The following is a 24,469-nucleotide window of genomic DNA, read 5'->3' as shown; positions in this document are numbered from 1 at the left end:
TTCATAAAAATGTTAGAAAATTTGTCTCTTTTAAAGCTATGCTAATTGTAAAACTAGAGTACCCGAGGTCTTAAAATAGGTCACTAGGTCAAATCATAGAAAAATGTTTCCACTTCATCATTGAAGTCTTTCTAGAAGGTTTAACATTATTAAATAGGTCAAAATCATAACTGGATTAATTGAGATCTTAATCTAGGTCACTTAGACAAATTATATAAACATGATAAGCACTCCAAAGGCCACATTGTCTACTTGATCATCATAATTCTTTGTCAGAATAGTCTCTACGAAATGTAGATCAAGTTCAAAACAGATTTTAAACTAGGTTGAATCACAGAAAACCCCTATTTGCTCTTTTAAGGCCACATTTTCTACTACATCATATTAGATCTTTTCCAGAATATTTGTCTCTCAATTTTAAAACTGGGTTACTTGAGATCTTAAAGTATACCTCTAGGTCAAATCATAAAAAGCCTTGTAAACACTCTCGAGGCCACATTTTGCACTGACTGCTAGTACACACAAGTAAGGTAACATTTAATACAGGAACAAAGATTGCATATATTCAACCGTTAGCTCCATTCCACACTGTTCTGTTTAATTATGAGTATTTATGATTTAAGACGTAATCTGTACAAATACGTGGAAGGGAAGGGATGAAAAGAAAACATGGAAATCTAAATTAGAAAGGATAAAAATCTAAAGGTTACGTTTACAATCATAAACTTGTGTCAGAATCAAGAAAAACAATGTTTTCTGTGAAATTTGGAATATTTTACAAGTGCTTCATGACTAAATGCATGACTTTTCAGTTGTCACTTTAGAATAGGTGTCAATGGGCATTTGGTCTCTATGTGCAATTCAACAAAGACACTGTGACATAATACATCAAATGGAACAAGGAGCTTGGAATTTGGATGAGAGTTGTTGCTTTGGTAAGTATTTACAATAGCTGAAATGCATGTATATTCAATTTTCTATTCTCTTTAGGTTAGATATCTTTATCTACAGAAACGCGGCTTTGGATAGGTTGAAAAAGTGTAGGGAGGCCACTAAGAGACAATGAGGCATAAGTTGATTTGATAAAAAGGTAATGTTTACAGTCATAAAATTTGTGTCAAAATCAAGCAAAACAATGTTTTCTGTGAAATTTGGAATGTTTTACAAGTGTCTGACAGAATGCTTGACTTTCAGTTGTCACTTTAGAATAGTAAGTGTCATTTGGCCTATACATGCCATTCATCAAGTCATATTGTCATATTTTGAGCTCTTCTTGTCATATTTTAGATTTTTAGGTTGTACATATTTAACTGATTCATTGTTGTTGTTTTTTTCCATATATAATGTTCTCCTATCAGGTTTGTTATATCTGTTTATAGTTTATTACATGTCTGTTTGAATCAAACAGACATGTAATAAACTATAAACAGATATAACAAACTGATGTTCTGTACATAGCTATCCATTGTATACAGCGGACCATATTGTTAATTGGTTTTGAAAATATGTATCCAAAGTCGTATATATTATCCACTTTAAATAAAGTTACCTACTTATACATACTTACTATCAAAGTGTTTCCAACTGAATTGGATAAACCTAGATATAAAATTACTATTTTCTTGTGTCTGACATGTTGACTTATTAAAAGAAACATTATCTAATTGCCATCTCTAAATTTTAGGTATGTGACAAGTCATTTTTATCATGAAATTCTATGGGAAAATCAATGGTAGTGCTTGATCTTATATCTTGAGATCTCATGTACGGTATGGTACGGGTTGTAATATTTCTCATAGTTACTTCCCTTGAAAGCTCTTCTATGCGTCGGGGTGTGCTGGATTATTTTTTAGATTTTTCAAGATTGTTAGGGTATAGCAAAAAACAAAAAAATCAGAATAAAATGACTCAAGTAAGTAGAGGAAAGAATTAAAATATTTGAAAACCTTTTTGTTTTCATGATAGTGGAAACTGACAGTGATTATAACTTGGCTTGTTTTAATATATGGAAATAATTTGTGACTCACGCCTTGTGATCGATTGATGTTACAGATTTTAACCCAAAAGATAACGGCCTCGTGGAAGATTTTGTACTTCAATTTCCATAGCCAAGTTAGTTTTTGTGTGTTACACAGACATTGAGAGCAGTCTACTTTCGCTTTTGAATATCCGATAATCGGCGTCATAGCAACTCCCCATAATCTAGTTAAAACTTATTTTTTTGTTTACTGGTACTGATGATAAACCCGGAAAGATGATAAAGTCGACCACCTTGGAAATATTTGATTGCAATTAGTTATTTATAAAATTGAATACACCATCCAATAGTTTCCATTTACAACACCAACTGATGTAAATAAAAACAAAATTGGTAAATATTCTGTATAAATAAATGACTTACATTTATCTGTATAAAAAATATTTATCCAAAATTACTGGGGAAGAGGGTGTTTTTTTTGCGCATGCTCACTGTCGCCACATGAAGGCCTGACATTGGGTCACTTTTCATTACTTGATCAGGAATTACTGTTGCTGCTTTTTGGGGAAAGTTTCAATATAATACTACGAAGAAAATTTTGTAAATGACAAAGTGTTCGAATTTATCATCAGTCAGCCTGCTTACAGTCCCCATTTTACTAACCCCTTTCAGGGCCTCACTTCGTGTGAGTTTGCTAACTGAATATAAATTTGAATAATGTAAAGTTTTCAGCAAATGTTAAGCTTTATTTTGATACCAGCTATTGATTACAAATTGCAGAAATAAAAAAGTTACAGGTAAAAAACCTCATTTTCTGTTGGGTTTATCATCAGTACCAGTACTGGTATTTTTATTTATTGAGAAGGTAAAGCAAACACTCGTGTTGTTGATACTCATTTTTAATTGAATAAATTTGAAAAAAAAACAGTACAGTTATAGGACAAGGGGTAGCTGGAGAATCAATTTTGATTTGGAACTTTCAGGCTTGTTGTCTTGTCAGCATGATGTCCCATTAAGAATCAGATAATGTGAATTAATGGCACTGACCAATTTGATAAGCTTGGAATCTGTTCTAATGGTGGTTTGAGAATTTTAAAACATGTTTAATGATTGTAAAACTTTAGTCAATGTTAAATTTTGTGTCTTGCAACAATAATGAATGTGATAACTCAGTAGTTGTTTTATTTTGAGATGTGTTTTATTAAAAATCTATATTGAAACTGTTTATTAAGAATAAACAATGTAATCATTTTATATTGTAGCGTGTGATAAAATATAATTTACATTGTAAATGATGCTGGCCCAATGTTTTATAATACTATAATATGAATGCAACTTTGAATCCCAAGACCTAAAGCTTGAAATTTATAGTTCAGGGGTGTAGTTCGGCTAAAATGGAATTGTAGGCCACTGCCAAAGGAGGGTATGGCATGCTTCCACAGAAAATATTCACATTATAGATGCAAAATGGTGCTTTTTGGTTTATATCAGGACTTTTATGTTTTTCATTTTTCAAAATGAAGCGTAGACCCGGGATAGCTATTGTACAATTTAGAATGTACACCAGTGTCAAAGGCGTAGCTGGACCGTTATGGAAGTAAAAGTCACTGTTCTAAGGGTGATAGGGGGATGTTTCCCCAGAAAAAAATACATTCCAGATTAAACATGATGCATTTTAGCGAAATTCATAATTCAAGGGCTTTGCTAGGCTAAAATGGAAGTATATGCCACTGCCTGGGTTTTGGCATGTCCCCATAAAAATTGCATATAATTAGAATGCAAAATGGTGTATTTAGCAAAATTCATAATTTCGGATTTTAGCAAGGCCAAAATGGAAGTGTAGGCCACTGTCCTAGGGGGGTGACCGGGTCAGGAAAAATTGCACATTAAAGATACAAATTGGTGTGTTTTTCGTGTATATCTAGACCTTTAAACTTTTTCATAAACTGTAGGCCCGGGGGAACTACTGTACCATATAGAAAGTACACCAGTTTCAAGTGGGTAGCAGGGCCAAAATGGAAGTGTAAGCCACTGTTTTAGGGTGTTAAGTGGGGGAGGGGGCAGTCATGCTCCCCCGGAAGATTTTTACATTCTAAATGCAAAATATGGTGCTTTCTGGCGAAATTCATAATTCAGGGGCATAGCTAGGCCAAAATGGAAGTGTAAGCCACTGTACTAGGAGTGATTGGAAGCATGCTCCCGGTAGAACTTACATTATACATACAAAGTGGTGCAGGTTTGGTGTATATCAAGACTTCAACATTTTTCCTAATGAAGTGTAGGTCGGGGGGCAACTACTGTACCTCAAAGAAAGTACACCCGTGTCAGTGTAGCTGGGCCAAAATAGAAGTGTAAGCAATTGTTCTAGGGGTTAGAATTTCAGAATGCCTATGCCCTTAAGTCAAAATGACTGCGATCACAAGTCAGAATAACTGTGACCTTTATTCAGAATGACTTCGAATCAAGTTCAGAATGCCTATGCCCTTAGGTCAAAATGACTGCGATCACAAGTTAGAATAACTGTGACCTTTATTCAGAATGACTTTGAATCAAGTAACTACAATGATAATGACACTAATTCAGAATTAATCCAGAATGACTATGACAGTAATGCAGAAAAACATACCGTAACTCACAATGACTTTCATGGATGACTGATAAAAATGAGACTACTTTTCAGTGCAAAAAATAACTCTTATGTGAAGTTTGGTAAATAAAAGTCTGTTGACCATACAATGACCAAGTGTGTAGCAGCTGTCCGTCTAAAGAGCAAAGAATAACTCTCAGCTAAGTGTAGTAAATATTTACCTCCACAAACATGTAAATTCAAAGGAATATAATTCAGGAAATCAGACACCTTTTCTCAAAAATTATAAGAGCTACAGCTTTGAAACTTTGCACACTTGTTTATCATCATTAGGGGACTACCTAGTTTAAGAACCATAACTCTGATTTGCATTTTGTCAGAATTATGGCCCTTTTTGTACATAGAAAATTTGAGTTTCTTGGTTAAATTTTTTGTTTAGGTCACCTTTTCTAAAAAAGCTATAAGAGCTACAGCTTTGAAACTTTGCACACTTGGGAACATTAGGGAACTATGTAGGCCAAGAACCATAACTCTAACCTGCATCTGCATCCCGATTTGGTAAAGTTTTTGTATGTAAGCTGGTATCTCGGTAACCACTTGTGGGAATGGATTGAAACTTCACACACTGTGATAAACTGACTTACATTGCACAGATTCCACAATGCTATATTGCTTATTTGCTAAATTATGCCCCCTTTTTCGTCATGGCAAGTTTTTGCATGTAAGCTTTTTTCAAATGAGTTCATTTGGCTAGTTATGAGGGCTGCTAGAGCTAAAGAAATTGGAAAACCTTGAAACAACTTCTGCTCATAAACTGCTTCAGTCTTGATAGATCTTCATCAAACTTGGTCTATAGCATCGGTTTATTTTATTTCAATTAAAATATCTAATTCAAGGCTTGAAGCGATCCTGACTTTGCTTTTACTGTGAATGTATTGTATAGGATGGGCTAAGTAACATTTTGTCTTAATTTATATGTCCTTTGTATAATGATCTCCGAGAGAAATATATACCAGGACATTACATGTATAATATTACAAACCCCTCATTTTCTGGATTTTGTAACCTTATGTCATGTACAAGTACTTAATATATATTACTCTTTGTTGTCTAGTCAGTATTAGATTAACCTGTGCCAAATGCTTGTGCATGCATCTTTTGCTAATACAGGCACATGTATTTGCTTTCATTTTAGTTTCAGGTTTCAAGGTTATAATGACAGATCCACATTTATAAACACCTTTGAACATATACATTTTAAATATCTATAAAGTATAGCAAGAAAAACGAAGCGAAACGAAAAACTATATACGTTGAGCTCACTACACAATGTATATTTGCACACTATGCTTAGTACGCTACATATAGTATTTGAAAGTTATTGCATTTATGTATTTAAACAAGGCAGTCTGAAAGACAGCTAAATCCCCCACCACTGCTATGGATAGTGAAAGGGTAAACCTTTGATTTTAGCTGTGACCTTGACCTTGAATTGACATGGCTGACTCATGAATTCTGCACAACGTCTTGATGAGGTGATCATTTGACCCAAGTTTCATGAAAATCCTTCAAGGGGTTTAGGAGATACAGAGCTGAAACCTTTGACCTTCAGTTGTGACCTTGACCTTGAGTTGACATGGCTGACTCATGAGTTCTTGATGAGGTGATCATTTGACCCAAGTTTGATGAAAATCCTTCAAGGGGTTTAGGAGATACAGAGTGGACACAAAATGGAAGGCTCAAACCTTCGATCCTTAGTTGTGACCTTGACCTTGAGCTGGCATGGTTGACTCATAATTTCTGCACATTGTTTTGATGAGGTAATCATTTTACCCAAGTTTTATAAAATTCCTTCAAGGGGTTTAGGAGATATAGAGCGGACACGAAATGGAAGGCTCAAACCTTTGACCTTCAGTAAACTGTTGTGACCTTGAGCTGACATGGCTGACACGTAAGTTCTGCACATCGCCTTGATGAGGTGATCGTTTGACCCAAGTTTGATGAAAATCCTTCAAGGAGTTTAGGAGATATAGAGCGGACACAAAATGGAAGGCTCAAACCTTTGACCCTAAGTTGTGACCTTGACCTTGAGCCGGCATGACTGACTCATGGGTTCTGCACATCGTCTTGATGAGGTGATCATTTGACCCAAGTTTGATAAAATTCCTTCAAGGGGTTTATGAGATATAGAGCGGACACAAAATGGAAGGCTCAAACCTTTGACCTTGAGTTGTGACCTTGACCTTGAACTGACAAGGCTGACTGATGGGTTCTGCACATCGTCTTGATGAGGTGATCATTTGACCCAAGTTTCATGAAAATCCTTCAAGGGGTTTAGGAGATATGGACCGGACACGATTTTGTTATGGACGGAAGGACGGACGGACACAGACCATTCCTATAATCCCTCTGCCAAAATAAAAATGGATATTGGCTGTGAATACATGTGTACGAATTGTCTATTATATATATAGATATGTAGTCAGTCTATAATAGGTAGATAGTCAATTAGAACTGCGATTATTATCTTACCCTCTATTAAGATTTTAAGGTTGCATTCACATAATTGAATTGATATGAATTATTTTTTTTCTGTTAAAAAGTTGTGTATGGACCTGTGGCCTACATTTCACAAATGAACTTGGAAACTTTTGACTTCAGCCCGGTCAGCTCTTCCATTTCCTTGTTCCTAGTCGGTAACCACTTTTTATCTCCAGGTTTTCATTGGTACTTGTTTTGGTATGTTTCATGTATTTTGAACAGATTTACCTCTGAACTTTAATTAGGAACTGCAAAATTTTATGTCACTTAGTTTTTTATGCCCCCGACATCTACTGATGCGGGAGGCATATAGTGATTGTCCCGTCCGTCCGTCCGTACGAGGTTAACCAAATGGGACCATTTCGTCTAGCATCAATACCCTTAACTAGAATGACTTGATACTAATGCAGATGTAACCTGTGACCATTCCTCATCTTCAAACATCACCTAACCTCAGTTTGACCTTGACCTTGAACTTGACCTCGTTTTGGACTTAGGTTGCTTTGTATCGACAAGGATGCCACCTGGGGCATCAAGCGTTTATTGAACGCATCTACTTGTTCTAGTATTGTTGTTCATTGTGTCACACTGACATTCAATACCCACCTGTACCCTTCCAGTGTCTGTTTCATTAGCCCACCATCATCAGATGGTGGGCTATTAAAATCACTCTGCGTCCGTGGTCCGTCATTCCGTCCGTCCGTCCGTTAACAATTTCTCGTTATCGCATCTCCTCAGAAACTACTGGGGGGATTTTGATCAAACTTTGTCAGAATGATGTGTTGGTACCCTAGTTGTGTCCCCCTGAAAATCAGACTGGTTCAACAATTTATGAGTGAGTTATGGCCCTTTGTTTATTTCTATATTTTACATAGATTTATATAGGGAAAAACTTTGAAAAACTTCTTGTCCAAAACCACAGAGCCTAGGGCTTTGATATTTGGTTTGAAGCATTATCTAGTGGTCTTCTACCAAGATGATTCAAATTATTTCTCTGGGGTCAAATATGGCCCCGCCCTGGAGGTCACATGGTTTATATAGACTTATATAGGGAAAAACTTTGAATAACCTCTTGTCCAAAACCACAGGGCCTAGGGCTTTGCTATTTTGTATGTGACATCATCTAGTAGTCTTCTACTAAGATTGTTCAAATTATACCCCTAGGGTCAAAAATGGCCCCGCCCTGGGGGTCATATGGTTTACATAGACTTACATAAGGAAAAACTTTGAAAATCTTTTTGTCCAAACCACAAAGCCTAAGGCTTTGATACTTGTAATGTAGCATCATCTAGTGGTTCTCTACCAAGTTTGTTTAAATTATCCCCCTAGGGTCAAAAATGGCCCCGCCCCGGGGGTCACATGGCTCATATAGACTTATATAGGGAAAAGCTTTTAAAATGTTCTTGCCAATAACTACAACATTCAAATTTGGACCACATGTATATTTTTGAGTGGCGAGATGAACCTTGACATGAGTTGACCTTGATTTTGACCTAGTGACCTACTTTCACATTTCTGTAGCTACAGCCTTCAAATTTGGACCACATGTATATTTTTGAGTGGCAAGATGAACCTTGACATGAGTTGACCTTGACTTTGACCTAGTGACCTACTTTCACATTTCTGTAGCTACAGCCTTCAAATTTGGACCACATGTATATTTTTGAGTGGCAAGATGAACCTTGACATGAGTTGACCTTGATTTTGACCTAGTGACCTACTTTCACATTTCTGTAGCTACAGCCTTCAAATTTGGACCACATGCATAGTTTTGTGCACTGGAAAAACTTTGACCTTGATTTTGACCTAGTGACCTTCTTTCACATTTTTGAAGGTACAGGCGTCAAATTTGGACCATATGCATAGTTCCGTGTTTCAAAATGAAATTTGACATTGATTTTGACCTAGTGACCTACTTTCACATTTCTCAAGCTGCAGCCTTCAAATTTGGACCACATGCATAGGTTTGTGTACCGAAAAAAACTTTGTCCTTCACGTTGACCTAGTGACCTACTTTCCCATTTTTGAAGATACAGGCTTCAAATTTTGACCCCATGCATAGTTTTGTATTCCGAAATAAAATTTGACCTTGATTTGACCTAGTGACCTACTTTTACATTTCTCAAGCTACAGCCTTCAAATTTGGACCACTTGCATAGTTTTGTGTACCGAAATGAACTTTGACCTTTACATTGACCTAGTGACCTACTTTCACAATTTTAAGGTACAGGCTTCAAATTTGGACCACATGCATAGTTTTGTATTCCAAAATAAAATTTGACCTTGATTTTGACCTAGTGACCTACTTTTACATTTCTCAAGCTATACCCTTCAGATTTGGACCACATGCATAATTTTGTGTACTGGAATGAACTTTGACCTTTACATTGACCTAGTGACCTACTTTCACATTTTTGAAGGTACAGGCTTCAAATTTGGACCACATGCGTAGTTTTGTATTCCGAAATAGAATTTAATCTTGATTTTGACCTAGTGACCTACTTTTACATTTTTCAAGCTACAGCCTTCAAATTTTGACCACTTGCATTGTTTTGTATACCGAAATGAACTTTGACCTTAAGATTGACCTAGTGACCTACTTTTACATTTCTGTAGCTACAGGCTTCAAATTTAGACCACATGCATAGGATTGTTTACCGAAACAAACTTTGACCTTGACATTGACCTAGTGACCTACTTTCACATTTCTCAAGCTACAGCTTTCGAATTTGGACCATATGCACAGTGTTGTGTACAGAAATGAAATTTGACCTTGAGCTAGTCAATAAGTCTTGAAATTTGGAACACCCAAAAATGGCACATTGGTGGGCACCAAGATCACTCTGTCATCTCTTGTTCCTATTTTGTATTTCATTTTGTCTTGGATGCATTTACATATGTAACATCAAAGGGGCTGCGGTATGCTTGTTTTTCGGCTTTAACTATAAATTAAGGTGCTGTGGTATGAAAAGACACTTGTGTAATATCCTCTGTGTACATTTATGTCATATATATAGTCACGGTCAAATAGTCATGGTCAGATGAGGGACTGAGGGACTTAGTTGATCTGTTTAGTTAGGGTATGGAAATAAATTTGCTAAAAATCGCTTACATGTTGATTGAGAATTTGGTTATAAATAAATAATTATATGAATTGCTGAATTAGAAATATAACCTGGTATTGGCAATAACATCACCTAATAATACCAAACCAGCGAAAGATACAAACAAAAAATAGTTTTTATTCATTTTTACAGGAATTCCTAAAAGCTGCTGAAGAAGCTAAGGCGTTAACATCAAAGCCTACTGATGACCAATTGCTTGAACTCTATTCTCTTTACAAACAGGCCACAGTTGGTGACGTTAATACAGGTATGTAAGGCATAATAAAAACTAAGAGTCGGATTAACATAACTATAAGAGGTTCAAAGCATCAAGGCCAACATCACTTTAACTATAAATAGAAACTTGAGTCAGGAATGACCTGCGTCAATGAAACTTTGTAGGCCTATACATGACTTCCATCAAATCATGACCGCCTCGGTAGCCCAGTGATGCGGGAGGCTGTGGGTACGATCCTCAGCTGCGTCATACCAAAGGCGTGAAAAATGGTACCAGTAGCACCCTTGCTTGGCGCTCAGCATTAACAGGGTAACTGGTTTCTCTTCTCTCATACCCTCGTGGCAATGATATCCATCAGGAATGAGGTGTCAAGAGTGATTATTATAGTTGTAGAACTTGCTTCACAATCGACCTAAAATAAATTTAGTATAAATCCATCAAATCATGCTTTTTAGAAGTACAGATTCTCTAAGCATAGAAAAACCTTTGTAACACTCATGGGACACATTTTCTGTTTAATCTTTTTAAACCTTTGCCAGAGTGTTTGTCTCTAAAAAGATCTAGGGGTTACAGTCATGAGCTCACAAAATAGATCTCTAGGTCAGATCATGAAAAAACCTTGTTATCACAGCAGTGGCCACATTTTCTACTTTATCGTGGGAATGTTTTCTCTATAAAATCTAAGTTAAGTTCAAATCTTTTTTACCAGAGGTCTTAAATTAGGGCAGGTCATAGAAAAACTGTGTTCACACCCTAGAAGACATACTGACCTCTTAATCTTCATAAAACTATGTCACAATGTTTTTCTTTTCAAAATCTTAGTCAGGTTCAGTACTGGGTTACCTGAGATCTTGAACTAGGTCACTTGGTCAAAAGGAGTTGTTAAATTTGATCTTCCAAAATCATTGTCAGAATTTTTTTCCCTATGAGATCTTGCTCAAGTTCAAAATTGGGTAATTTGGTCGAAAACTAGGAGACAGTACCAGGTAATAGGAAAACATTGTTAACACTCTAGAGGCCACATTTTCTATTTCATCTTCATGAAGCTTTGTCTGGTTATTTTTCTCTGAATTATAGGTCAAGTTTGAATCGGGGGTACCTTGGCTTAGGTCAAATGTCACTAGGTCAAATCATTATGAAATCTGTTTAATTATTTACCTGAATTACATAAGATATGGTAAAAATATTTTTCACTAATAGGATCTGTTTCATGTGTGGTAAATACCTCTGCTACCCCCTGAGGAATAATAGTATAACTTTGCACAAATGCTCTCCATTATGAGATGACTTGTTGTGCACAACACCAAGAACACTAGTTCAAAGGTCAAGGTAACACCTGGAGGTCAAAGGTCAATAGGGATTTTCCCCCTGTCAAGTCAATAACACTTTGAGATCCATCAAGGGATATTAGTATTAATTTTAAGTGGCACAAATGTTCCTGATAATAGAATTTGGTACAAGGGACACAAGGTCCATAACTCTTATTACAAATATTTTATGACTTATGTCCCCTTTTTACCGAAAATTTCAGTTTAATATTGATGCTTTTTTCACAAACATTTATATGAATATGAACCAAGGTACATGTACATTGTATATAACTCTTGCACTAATGTGTATTGAATAATTCCCCCTTTTTACTTAGAATTTCTGGTTCAAGTTCTGATACACTTTTGCTCTATCTCAGTCGTCACCAAATGGATTTGATTCCAACTTCCCGCATTATTAGCCACATGTTATGTCACATGATGCATTAATTTCTCTTGCAGAAATTTTCTTTGAATTATGTCCCTTTTGTACTAAGTTGATGATTGTCAAGTATCTTCATCCACATTGGAGACTTTTTGGCGTTATTAAACACTCCAAAGACAGCTCCAGCTTCCTCTGATGTGCCAAGTTTCACTATCCAGCATTGAAATAGTCAAGTACACTGTCTCCTTTGACAGCTCTTGTTAATTCAGTTTTAGTTGTTTACACTTTATAAGTACAGTAATTGCCATTCAAAATTGTAGATGCGTTCTTTCTATATAATTTATGTTCAGTTTCAGTGAGAGAAATATTTATAAATTTGGGCAACCTTCTTGTGTAGTTAGACCTCATTCTTTCCAACACTGATTCAAAAATTTAATATTACTGGAAACAAATTGTACTTTTTCAGAACGACCGGGTATGCTGGACTTTAAAGGCAAGGCTAAATGGGATGCATGGGAGAAAAAAAAAGGTTTGTAAAGACAGCTGGCAACAAAGTTGACAATGACAATGTATTTGTTTGCGAATGACCTCCAGCCCATAACAAGATTATATACAATTGTACAATAATCACATACTATTAGGCTGGTACCTATGACAGATACAGAGACGATGATAAAATATTAAGTATAAGCTGAATTTTAACATTTGGTCAAAGTTACCAAAGGTAATAGGTAAGGGTAGGTAATAGGTACATTTGTAAGGGTAGGTAAGTCAAATACTGTTTATACTTTCAGCATTCTGCTGCATCTCCAAAATTCGTTCTTGGAATGCATAGTATTCTTACATTGCTAAACCTTTTCAGACTTGCAGCTCATAAGAATATTAAACTTAAGAAAAGTTGCAGTCGCAAAATATTTCTTAGGTACATATTTTTCTCTAATACTGAACAGCTTTAGGCAAATTGAAATAAAATGGACCTTGGTCTCTATACCAGAATAACATAATTTACCAATTCTATTTCTTTCGGAGTATTTTTAGCTCGACTATTCAAAGAATAGGTAGAGCTATGTGTATTGGATTCACCCATACGTCAGCATCAGCATCCCGCTTTGGTTATGTTTTTGTTAGCTCACCTGAGCACAAAGTGCTCAAAGGTAAGCTTTTTTTATCACCCTGTGTCCGTTGTCCTTCGTCCGTGCGTCTGTCTGTCAGTCGTCCATCGTCAACAATTTGACTGTTAACACTCTAGAGGTGACAATTTTGGCCCAATCTTAATGAAACTTGGTCAGAATGTTACCCTCAATAAAATCTTGGATGAATTCGATATTGGGTCATCTGGGTTCAAAAACTAGGTCACCAGGTCAAATCAAAGGGAAAGCTTGTTAACACTCTAGAGGTCACAATTTTGGCCCAATCTTAATGAAACTAGTTCAGAATGTTACTCTCAATAAAATTTTGGACGAGTTCGATATTGGGTCGTCCGGGGTCAAAAACTAGGTCACCAGGTCAAATCAAAGGAAAAGCTTGTGAACACTCTAGAGGTCACAATTTTGGCCCAATCTTAATGAAACTTGGTTAGAATGTTACCCTCAATAAAATCTTGGACGAATTTGATATTAGATCATCTGGGGTTAAAAACTAGATCACCAGGTCAAATCAAAGGAAAAGCTTTACACTCTAGAGGCCACATTTATGACTGTATCTTAATGAAACTTGGTCAGAATGTTGATCTTGATGATCTATAGGTCAAGTTCAAATCTGGGTCAGGTGGGATCAAAAACTAGGTCACTAGATCAAATCAAAGGAAAAGCTAGTTAACACTCTAGAGGCCATATTTATGACTGTATCTTCATGAAACTTAGTCAGAATGTAAATCTTGATGATTTTTAGGTCAAGTTCGAATCTGGGTCATGTGGGATCAAAAACTTGGTCACCGTGTCAAATCAAAGGAAAAGCTAGTTAACACTAGAGACCACATTTATGACCATATCTTAATGAAAATTGGTCAGAATGTTTATCTTGATAATCTTTAGGTCAGTAGGTCAGGTGAGCGATACAGGGCCTTCATGGTCCTCTTGTTTATAGGCAGGTGTATCAGTAACCACTTGTGGGAATGGATTGAAACTTAAAACACTTATTCACTTTGATAAACTTACATCAGTTGCACAGGTTCCATATCTCTGTTTTGCTTTTTTACAAAATTATGCCCCTTTTTCGACTTAGAAATTTTTGGTTACGGTTTTATGTAAGCTGGTATCTCAGTAATAAGTACCCACTTACGGGAATGGATTGAAACTTCACACACTTGTTCACTGTCATCATCTGACTTGCACTGTGCAGGTTCTATAATTCTACTTTGCATTTTAACAAAATTATGCCCGTTTTTCGACATAGCAGTTTTTGGTTAAGTTTTTGTATGTAAGTTGGTATCTCAGTACCCACTTATGGGAATGGATTGAAACTTCTATAATTATGTCACTCCCCCCCCCACCCTCTGGGGGAGACATATTGTTTTTGCCCTGTCCGTACGTACGTACGTCATACTTCATTTCCGGGCACCTAGAACCTTCAAACTTCATAGGGTTGTAGGGCTGCTGGAGTAGACGACCCCTATTGTTTTTGGGATCACTCCGTCAAAGGTCAAGGTCACAGGGGCCAGAACATTGAAAACCATTTCCGATAAATAACTAGAGAACCACTTGACCCAGAATGTTGAAACTTCATAGGATGATTGGTCATGAAGAGTAGATGACCCCTATTGATTTTGGGTCACTCCGTCAAAGGTCAAGGTCACAGGGGCCTGAACATTGAAAACCATTTCCGATCAATAACTAGAGAACCACTTGACCCAGAATGTTGAAACTTCATAGGATGATTGGTCATGAAGAGTAGATGACCCATATTGATTTTGAGGTCACTCCGTCAAAGGTCAAGGACACAGGGGCCTGAACATTGAAAAACATTTCCGATAAATAACTAGAGAACCACTTGACCCAGAATGTTAAAACTTCATAGGATGATTGGTCATGAAGAGTAGATGACCCCTATTGATTTTGGGGTCACTCTGTCAAAGGTCAAGGTCACAGGGGCCTGAACATTGAAAACCATTTCCGATCAATAACTAGTGAACCACTCGACCCAGAATGTTGCAACTTTATAGGATGATTGATCATGAAGAGTAGATGACCCATATTGATTTTGAGGTCACTCTGTCGGATGTCAAGGACACAAGGGCCTGAACATTGAAAAACATTTCCGATCAATAACTTGAGAACTACTTGACCCAGAATGTTGCAACTTCATAGGATGATTGATCATGAAGAGTAGATGACCCCTATTGATTTTAGGGTCACTCCGTCAAAGGTCAAGGTCACAGGGGCCTGAACATTGAAAACCATTTCCGATCAATAACTAGAGAAAGGTCAAGGTCACAGGGGCCTGAACATTGAAAACCATTTCCAATCAATAACTAGAGAACCACTTGACCCAGAAAGTTGAAACTTCATAGGATGATTGGTCATGAAGAGTAGACGACCCCTATTGATTTTGGGGTCACTCCGTCAAAGGTCAAGGTCACAGGGGTCTGAACATTGAAAACCATTTCTGATCAATAACTAGAGAACCACTTGACCCAGAATGTTGAAACTTCATAGGATGATTGTTCATGAAGAGTAGATGACCCCTATTGATTTTGAGGTCACTCCGTCAAAGGTCAAGGTCACAGGGGCCTGAGCATTAAAAACCATATCCGATCAATAACTAGAGAACCACTTGACCCAGAATGTTGCAACTTCATAGGATGTTTGATCATGAAGAGTAGATGACCCCTATTGATTTTGGGGTCACTCCGTCAAAGGTCAAGGTCACAGGGGCCTGAACATTGAAAACCATATCCGATCAATAACTAGAGAACCACTTTACCCAGAATCTTGAAATTTAGTAGGATGATTGATCATGCAGAGTAGATGACCCCTAACGATTTTGGGGTCACTCTGTTAAAGGTCAAGGTCACAGGGGCCCGAACATTGAAAACCATTTCCGGTCAATAACTTGAGAACCACTTGACCCAGAATGATGAAACTTCATAGAATGATTGGTCATGCAGAGTAGATGACCCCTAACGATTTTAGGGTCACTCTGTTAACTTAAAGATCAAGGTCACAGAGGCCCGAACATTGAAAACCATTTCCGGTCAGTAACTTGAGAACCACTTGACCCAGAATGATGAAACTTCATAGGATGATTGGTTATGCAGAGTAGATGACCCCTAATGATTTTAGGGTCACTCTGTTAAAGGTCAAGGTCACAGGGGCCTTAACATGAAAAACCATTTCTAATCAATAACTTGAGAACCTCTCGACCCAGAATGTTGAAACTTCATAGGATGATTGTTCATGCAGAGTAAATGACCCCTATTGTTTTTGCGGTCACTCCATTAAAGGTCAAGGTCACAGTGGCCTGAACATTGATAACCAGTTCTGATCAATAACTTGAGAACCACTTGACCCAGAATGTTGAAACTTTATAGGATGATTGAACATGCAGAGTAGATGACCCCTATTGATTTTGGGATCAGTCTATTAAAGGTCAAGGTCACAGTGGCCTGTTCATGTAAAATCATTTTTTGGAAATAACTTGAGAACCACTTGACCTACAATGTTGAAACTTAATAGGATGATTGGACATGCAGAGTAGATGACCCCTATTTATTTTGTCACTTGATCAAAGGTCAAGGTCACAGGAGCCTGAACAGTAACTTGAGAACCACTAGGCCAAGAGTGTTGAAATTTAGCGGGATGACTGGACATGCCAAGTAGATGATCCCTATTGCAGCCAACCATCAGTGTCTCTTTGACTTTCGCTCCTGAACCCTATTGACTTCTTGCCTATAGGACTTTGCATTGGGGGAGACATGCGCTTTTTTACAAAAGCATTTTCTAGTTCTACTTTGCATTTTAACAAAATTATGCCCGTTTTTCGACATAGCAGTTTTGGGTTAAGTTTTCGTATGTAAGCTGGTATCTCAGTACCCACTTATGGGAATGGATTGAAACTTCACACACTTGTTCACTGTCATAATTTGACTTGCACTGTGCAGGTTCTATAATTCTTCTTTGAATTTTAACAAAATTATGCCCGTTTTTCGACATAGCAGTTTTTGGTTAAGTTTTTGTATGTAAGCTGGTATCTCAGTACCCACTGATGAGAATGGATTGAAACTTCACACACTTGTTCACTGTCATCATCTGACTTGCACTGTGTAGGTTCTATAATTCTACTTTGCATTTTAACAAAATTATGCCCGTTTTTCGACATAGCAGTTTTTGGTTAAGTTTTTAGCTCACCTGTCACAAAGTGACAAGGTGAGCTTTTGTGATCGCGCAGCGTCCGTCATCCGTCTGTGCGTAAACTTTTGCTTGTGACCACTCTAGAGGTCACATTTTTCATGGGGTTTTTATGAAAATTGGTCAGAATGTTCATCTTGATGATATCTAGGTAAAGTTCGAAACTGGGTCACGTGCGGTCAAAAACTAGGTCAGTAGGTCTGAAAATAGAAAAACCTTGTGACCTCTCTAGAGGCCATACTTGTGAATGGATCTTCATAAAAATTGGTCAGAATGTTCATCTTGATGATATCTAGGTCAGGTTTGAAAGTGGGTAATGTGCCTTCAAAAAGTAGGTTAGTAGGTCAAATAATGAAGAAACGTTTTGACCTCTCTAGAGGCCATATTTTTCACGGGATCTGTATGAAAGTTGGTCTGAATGTTTATCTTGATGATAGATAGGTCATGTTTAAAACTGGGTCGACTGCGATCAAAAACTAGGTCAGTAGGTCTTAAAATAGAAAAACCTTGTGACCTCTCTAGAGGCAATACCCTTGAATGGATCTTCATGAAAATTGGTCAGAATGTTCACCTTAATGATATCTAGATAAAGTTTGAAACTGGGTCAAGTGCCATGAAAAACTAGGTCAGTAGGTCAAATAATAAAAAAACCTTGTGACCTCTCTAGAGGCCATACTTTTCATGGGATCTGTATGAAAGTTGGTCTGAATGTTCATCTTGATGATATCTAAGTCAAGTTTGAAACTGGGTCAACTGCAGTCAGAAACAAGGTCAGTAGGTCTAAAATTACAAAAATCTTTTGACCTCTCTAAAGGCCATATTTTTCAATTGATCTTCATGAAAATTGGTCTGAATGTTCAACTTGATGATATCTAGGTCAGTTTTGAAACTGGGTCACGTGCAGTCAAAAACTAGGCCAGTAGGTATAAAAATAGAAAAACCTTGTGACCTCTCTAGAGGCCATATTTTTCACGAGATCTTTATGAAAATTAGTGAGAATGTTCACCTTGATGATTTCTAGGTCAAGTTCAAAACAGGGTCACGTACCTTCGAAAACTTGGTCAATAGGTCAAATAATAGAAAAGCCTTATGACCTCTCTAGAGGCCATATTTTTCAATGGATCTTTATGAAAATTGGTCAGAATTTTTATCTTGATGATATCTAGGTCAAGTTCAAAACTGGGTCACATGAGCTCAAAAACTAGGTCACTATGTCAAATAATAGAAGAAACGACGTCATACTCAAAACTTGGTCATGTGGGAACAGGTGAGCGATTCAGGACCATCATTGTCCTCTTGTTTTATGTAAGCTGGTATCTCAGTACCCTCTTATGGGAATGGATTGAAAGTTTGAAACTTCACACACACACTGTCATGAGCTGATGTGCATTGTACAGGTTCCATAACCGTGTTTTGCAATTTTACAAAATTATGCCCCTTTTTGGACTTTCATATTCATTCAGTTGACAAGGCTGTTGAATAGTCGATCGTTGCTGTCCTCCGACAGCTCTTGTTATATCTGCTTCTCACTATTTCCAGGTTGTGTTTAGGAAGAGCTTAGTTTAGCATGAGAAAGTTTAAGTTCCTTACATTAATATAATTCAAAACTAATATTTTAATTTGATTACTCGTGAATTAAATGAAACTTATACTGACAGTACGAATACAGCTTTGAGCTGTCTGTTAATTTTTATGGTATTGACCCTTCAAACTTTGTACAAATTTTATAAGAAATACATTATATTTTTATTTATAACTAATAATTTTCTTGCACCTGAAACCTAGCTGAATTGAATGCAATTATCAAAATGTTTCATCAACAAATAACATTGAATTTTCGAAGCAAGCCTGTAATTCATTTTCAAAATTTCACAACAATATTTAACACTAGTTAGCAATTTATAATCTAAAACACTCCATTTATAGTATTTTCACTCCTGTACAAACAAAGTGTACAAGCCTAAAGTAAATATGAATAAGTTCCGTTGAGGTTTACGACAAATTTCCAACCGGGCTTTAGTACTAAATATGTAAAAGACATTTTGCAGTATCTGACTATACTCCTTTAATTTCGATAATACCTGTACAATGACCTGTTCTTCCTTTAAAGCTTGATCACTTGCCATTGAGGCATGTTGAAGTTGATAAGTAACTGTTACACCAATATAACAATAATAATTAACCGTTCCAATAACTTCTCTATCATAAGTCCATTTTTCACATTTTGAAAATATCCCTCCTTGAGGTTTATTTTGTATGTTAATTTTTATACACATACAAAATTTGTCTAATACAGTTAACAACTTTTGTAAGCAGACTGTTTCTGCAGCAAGTGCAAGACCGTCTACAAACATTGACGATAAGATTTCATTTATATCTAGATTCTAGAAATAATTGAATACCTCTTTCACTACTTTCGTCGATATATTCAACTAATTCATGAACAAATATTAAAATGGTTGATGCCAGACAACCCTGTTCAAACCTGCAAAGAGTAATAATTTTCAGTCAGACCCTTACTTGTTTTGTTCTGAGCACAAAAACATGCTAAGATTTTTATGCTTTAAATACTTAACCTTTAGCCTGCTGGCGGCAAGTGATTTTGCCTTTGCGACCAGTGCAGACCAAGATCAGCCTGCACATCCGTGTACTGCGTGCAGTCTGATCATGGTCAGCACTGTTCGCTATTCAGTCAGTAAATTTTCAGTGAACACCCCTTTGAATAATAAATGGCACTGTCCAAATTGAATGATGGACCATTCCATTTTAGAAATTTAGCAGGCTAAGGCTTAATAGTTCTCTGCATATGTTATCAAACCATTGTGATTGAAAGTCTGCTTTATTTCTTTTTCTGGTGAACCAAAAACAAAGTATATTTATGTCTTAAAATTTTCTTCTGTAGGTTTGGAAAAGTCTGCTGCTGAACAAAAATATATTGAATTGGTAGAGAAGCTTAAAGGAACATGTTAATGTAAGTTAAGTCTTACTTACTACTGGCAGTTGTGCTGTATAATTATGTCTCTTAATATGCGGGGAGTTTTATCAATTTTGTCTTGTCTGTATGTCCATCTGTTTGAGACTATCCATTAAAGCTTGCCTGAGCTTCTTAAAAGCTACTGGTTGGACTTCAGCAACTTTGTAGGGAGGTTTATTACCAAGACTAGTTTTGTTTATTGTCAGTATTTTCTGGATGAACATCTTTTGACAAAGATTTAAGGGTTATTATGTCTCTGGGGTCTTTGGGGTCACTTGATCAAAGGTCAGGGGGCCAGAACATGGAAAACCATTTCCGATAAAAAACTGGAGAACCATTTGATTCAGAATGTTGAAACTTCATAGGATGATTGTTGTCATGCAGACATGCAGAGTAGATGACCCCTATTTATATTGGGGTCACTTGGTCAAAGGTCAAGGTCATAGGGGCCAGAACATGGAAAACCATTTCAGATCAATAACTTAAGAACCATTTGATCCAGAACCTTCAAACCTAGAGAGATAGGACTTGCAGAGCAGATGACCCCTATTGCTTTTGGGATTACTGGATCAAAGGTCAAGTTCACATGGGCCAGAACATTGAAAACCGTTTCCGAGGGTCCAGAACATGGAAAGTTGTTTCTGATCCATAACCTGAGAGCCATTTGACCCAGAACATTGAAACTTCATGGGATGTTTGGACATGCCGAGTAGATGATCCCCATTACATTTCAGTCACTAAGCCAACCATCAGTGTCTCTTTGACTTTCGCTCCTGTCACCTATTGACTTCTGCCTATTACGACTATGCTTTGGAGGAGACATGTGCTTTTCTACAAAAGCATCATCTAGTTTTGATAGAAGTTTGTACAGCTCCTGTACTACTTAACAGTTGGATTTGTATTAACCTTTATAGGGTTTATCAGTACCAAGCCTAGTTGAGCATACAGTATTCTACAAGTTTTTTAACTTGACTTTTTGAAGAAAAAGTAGAGCTATTACACTCGACCCAGCATAGGCCTTGCCGTTGATTAAAGTTTTTGATAAAGTCAAATATCTCTGTAACTTTTAAAGCTTTTGACTTGAAATTTAAAACAGTTTTTTACTATCAAAGTCTTCATCGGGAGAAACAATCTCCATAACTCTGTTTAAATGTTGACAGAGTTATGCCCCTTTTAAACAATTTTTTGGTAAAAGTTTTTGATATACTTTTGACTTGAAACTTAAATCAGTTATTTACTATCAATGTCTACACCAGGAGAAACAGTCCCCAGAACTCTGATTTGAAATTTGACACAGTTATTCCCCTTGTTAACTTAGAATTTTTGGTTGAAGTTTTTGATAAAGTCAAATATCTCTGTTACTATCAAAGCTTTTGACATGAAACTTAAAATAGTTATTTACTATCAAAGTCTACACCAGGAGAAACAACCCCGTAACTCTGATTCAGATTTTGACAGTTATTCCCCTTTTAACTTAGAATATTTTGGTTAAGTTTTATAAAGTTTTTACTGGCAAAGCCATAATTCAGAGTCAAGCACCGAGAAAAGTCGAGCGTGCTGTCATATGGACAGCTCTTGTTGTTGTTGAATGAGTAACAGGCCTTTGATATCAAAGATATTCCAGATTTTGAAGCTTCTCATATATAACTGAATCCCAAGCCTTACATCATGGAGCAAGTAAGATTATGTTAGCTATGCAGTAGTTCACATATTCACCAGTGTTAACATGTAACTATGTTTAGATTTTATTTCATTGAGTACAAACATATATCTTTTTCTTTCTTTTCAGAATTTCTGAGTATGACATTCGACACACAAATGACCAATTAGCAATCATTTAATCATTTGATTTCTAGAACCATTTCCAAAGAGCAAGATGCAGGATTGACAAAATACCATAAACGTTTATTTCTACATACACACAGAGTACTGTACTAAGTGATTTTGATATGGTTAAATTTTTGGTGATTTCACCTAAACAAAGTGGTTTTATTTTGGTTTGTTTAACATCTTATCACTGAAGAACCTTTTTCAGTATATCCATTATACATTCAAACATGACTCAATTTAATTGCCAGTTAAACAAATTTCAAGCTATGTACATTCTGCAATAAACAACGATTGACATACAGACCAAAATCAAATTTGAATAATTGTGTGTAGTTGTTTTTCTTAGATACTTTGTAGGCAAAAATTCAAGTTTTAAAATACTTCCAGTAATACTTTATAGTTATCTATTTCAAATGTGATCCTTATTTTGCTATTTAGAAATAGTTCTTTGCACTAGATAATAGAGTAATGAAATTTACTTCATTGTATATTTATTGTTCTTTGAAGCAACTTAATTCTTGTAACTTTTTATTCTTAGAATACTTAAATGCATTAAAATGGCTTATGCTGAACTTTTAGGAACATTGAATGCCTGATGTCTGTCCATTCTTTAAAGAATATCTCTGCATAAATGCAAAGCCAGTATCAACCAAAACTTCACAGTAAAGTTCCGTAGGTGGTCCTCTGAAATTCCTTTCAAATCCAGGTCATTCATGCAAAATTCTGGTTGTCGTGTCATCCAAAAGGCAAAACTTGAAAAATCTGCTCAGAAACCCCTGGCCGGATTTCAAATAATTTCACGGCAATGTTCCTTGGATAACCCTCTACTAAGTTCCTTCAAGCCATCTTGATTTGTTAAAAAGCATGGACCCAGCAGGCAGCACTAGTGTTCCATATGGCTGTGTGGAAAAATGTCTACTTGGAAACTGCCAGCCTAATTTTGGACTATTTTGGTAAAGGCAATTTTACTTGCTAGAGCTTTTTCACTTTTCAATATAATTATTCAGATGTTTCACTTTTTTATTTCACCAACTGTTGTCATACATGGTGGTTATGATTGTTAACAGAAGTTCAGGGATATACCATTGTTAAACTTATACATTGATGTCATCAAAGAATATAATTTTATATTTGAATGATGAAAACAAGTCAAAGTCTATGTGTTCAGTAAATGTACAATTGTGCTTTTGTGTTTAAAATTCTAAAATAGCACAGTCTTTGGCTAAGATGGGAACCAGATATCAAAAGCATTGATGGTTGTATTAGCTAAACAATAAAACATTGTTTGGAAACTGTGAAAAAAAAATCAGTAAACATAAGTTACAGTTATTTTGTTTGTCTGAAATGTGAAATAGAAAAAAAATCAGAAATACTTCAGTATGAAGCTTTGAGTAAACTTCTATTCACACTTGATCTTTTCTTTCTGAGTGATTTATAAAATGTTTTGCGGCGCTTTATTTCTATGCCTAAACTGTTTTAGAATCCTGCTGAAAATCAATTTGTTAACCAATTGCACTAATCATTTTATTTTACACTACCTATGAAGTATTTGTATCTTGTTTACAATTGGAAATGATACATGTACGATTACAAGTTTTCTTTTTTTGATAACGAGCAGAGTGTGTTTGCATACCAACATTTTAGAATTTTGCCATTAATTGATTGTTAAAATATTTTAATATTCATAATGGTATAAAATCAGACCTGTTTCTATAATATCATATAATTAAAATACTTCAAAGTGTTGGACCAGATAAAAGTTTTTTTCTGATTAAAATAAATCAAGGTTTTGTTTTCGAAGTGCTGACAAATACTACTGCAAACCATTTGATAACGTGACAAGAAGACGTTATGGTTGTGCATATTATTTATGCATGATAAATATTAATTAAAATCCATATTTTAACTAGTATTTTTTCATTTCTTTGGTATATATATTTATACAAGTTTTTATACTGCTCAATATACAATGTAATGTCATTGTAATTTATAGTGTGTTCTTGCTATTTCACTTTTAATCATGGCATTAGTGGATCAAATAAAGACTTTATACAAACATTTTTGTTTGTGGTTTATAGCATCTTCAGCTCAACTATTTGAATAGAGCTATAGCAGAGATCACCGTGACGTCGTCACACATTTACATCTGTTTATCTGGTGGTGGGCAAAACAAATGTGTA

General features: G+C 36.0%; 1 protein-coding gene across 3 annotated transcripts; it reads left to right on the top strand.

The window, feature by feature from the left end:
• The first annotated feature begins 902 nt into the window (after nt 1–902).
• On the top strand, nt 903–24,347 carry LOC123531302 (acyl-CoA-binding protein-like). Of its 3 annotated transcripts, none has more exons than XM_053517152.1 (5): nt 903–935; nt 10,364–10,478; nt 12,607–12,669; nt 20,388–20,456; nt 22,249–24,347. In XM_053517152.1, the coding sequence occupies exons 1-4, from the start codon at nt 918–920 to the stop codon at nt 20,453–20,455; spliced, it is 264 nt and encodes an 87-aa protein (XP_053373127.1). In that variant the 5' UTR covers nt 903–917; the 3' UTR covers nt 20,456; nt 22,249–24,347. The 3 variants fall into 3 exon arrangements, with proteins under 3 accessions (XP_053373127.1, XP_045168069.2, XP_045168070.2); XM_045312134.2 differs by lacking the exon at nt 903–935 and adding an exon at nt 1,779–1,912; XM_045312135.2 differs by lacking the exon at nt 903–935 and adding an exon at nt 1,992–2,112.
• The last annotated feature ends 122 nt before the right edge of the window (nt 24,348–24,469 follow it).

Source organism: Mercenaria mercenaria, chromosome 11, assembly GCF_021730395.1.
Source record: "Mercenaria mercenaria strain notata chromosome 11, MADL_Memer_1, whole genome shotgun sequence".
NCBI classification, from domain to species: Eukaryota; Metazoa; Mollusca; class Bivalvia; order Venerida; family Veneridae; genus Mercenaria; species Mercenaria mercenaria.
The sequence above is the reverse complement of the archived record's forward strand: the minus strand, read 5'-3'. Positions and strand labels throughout refer to the sequence as shown.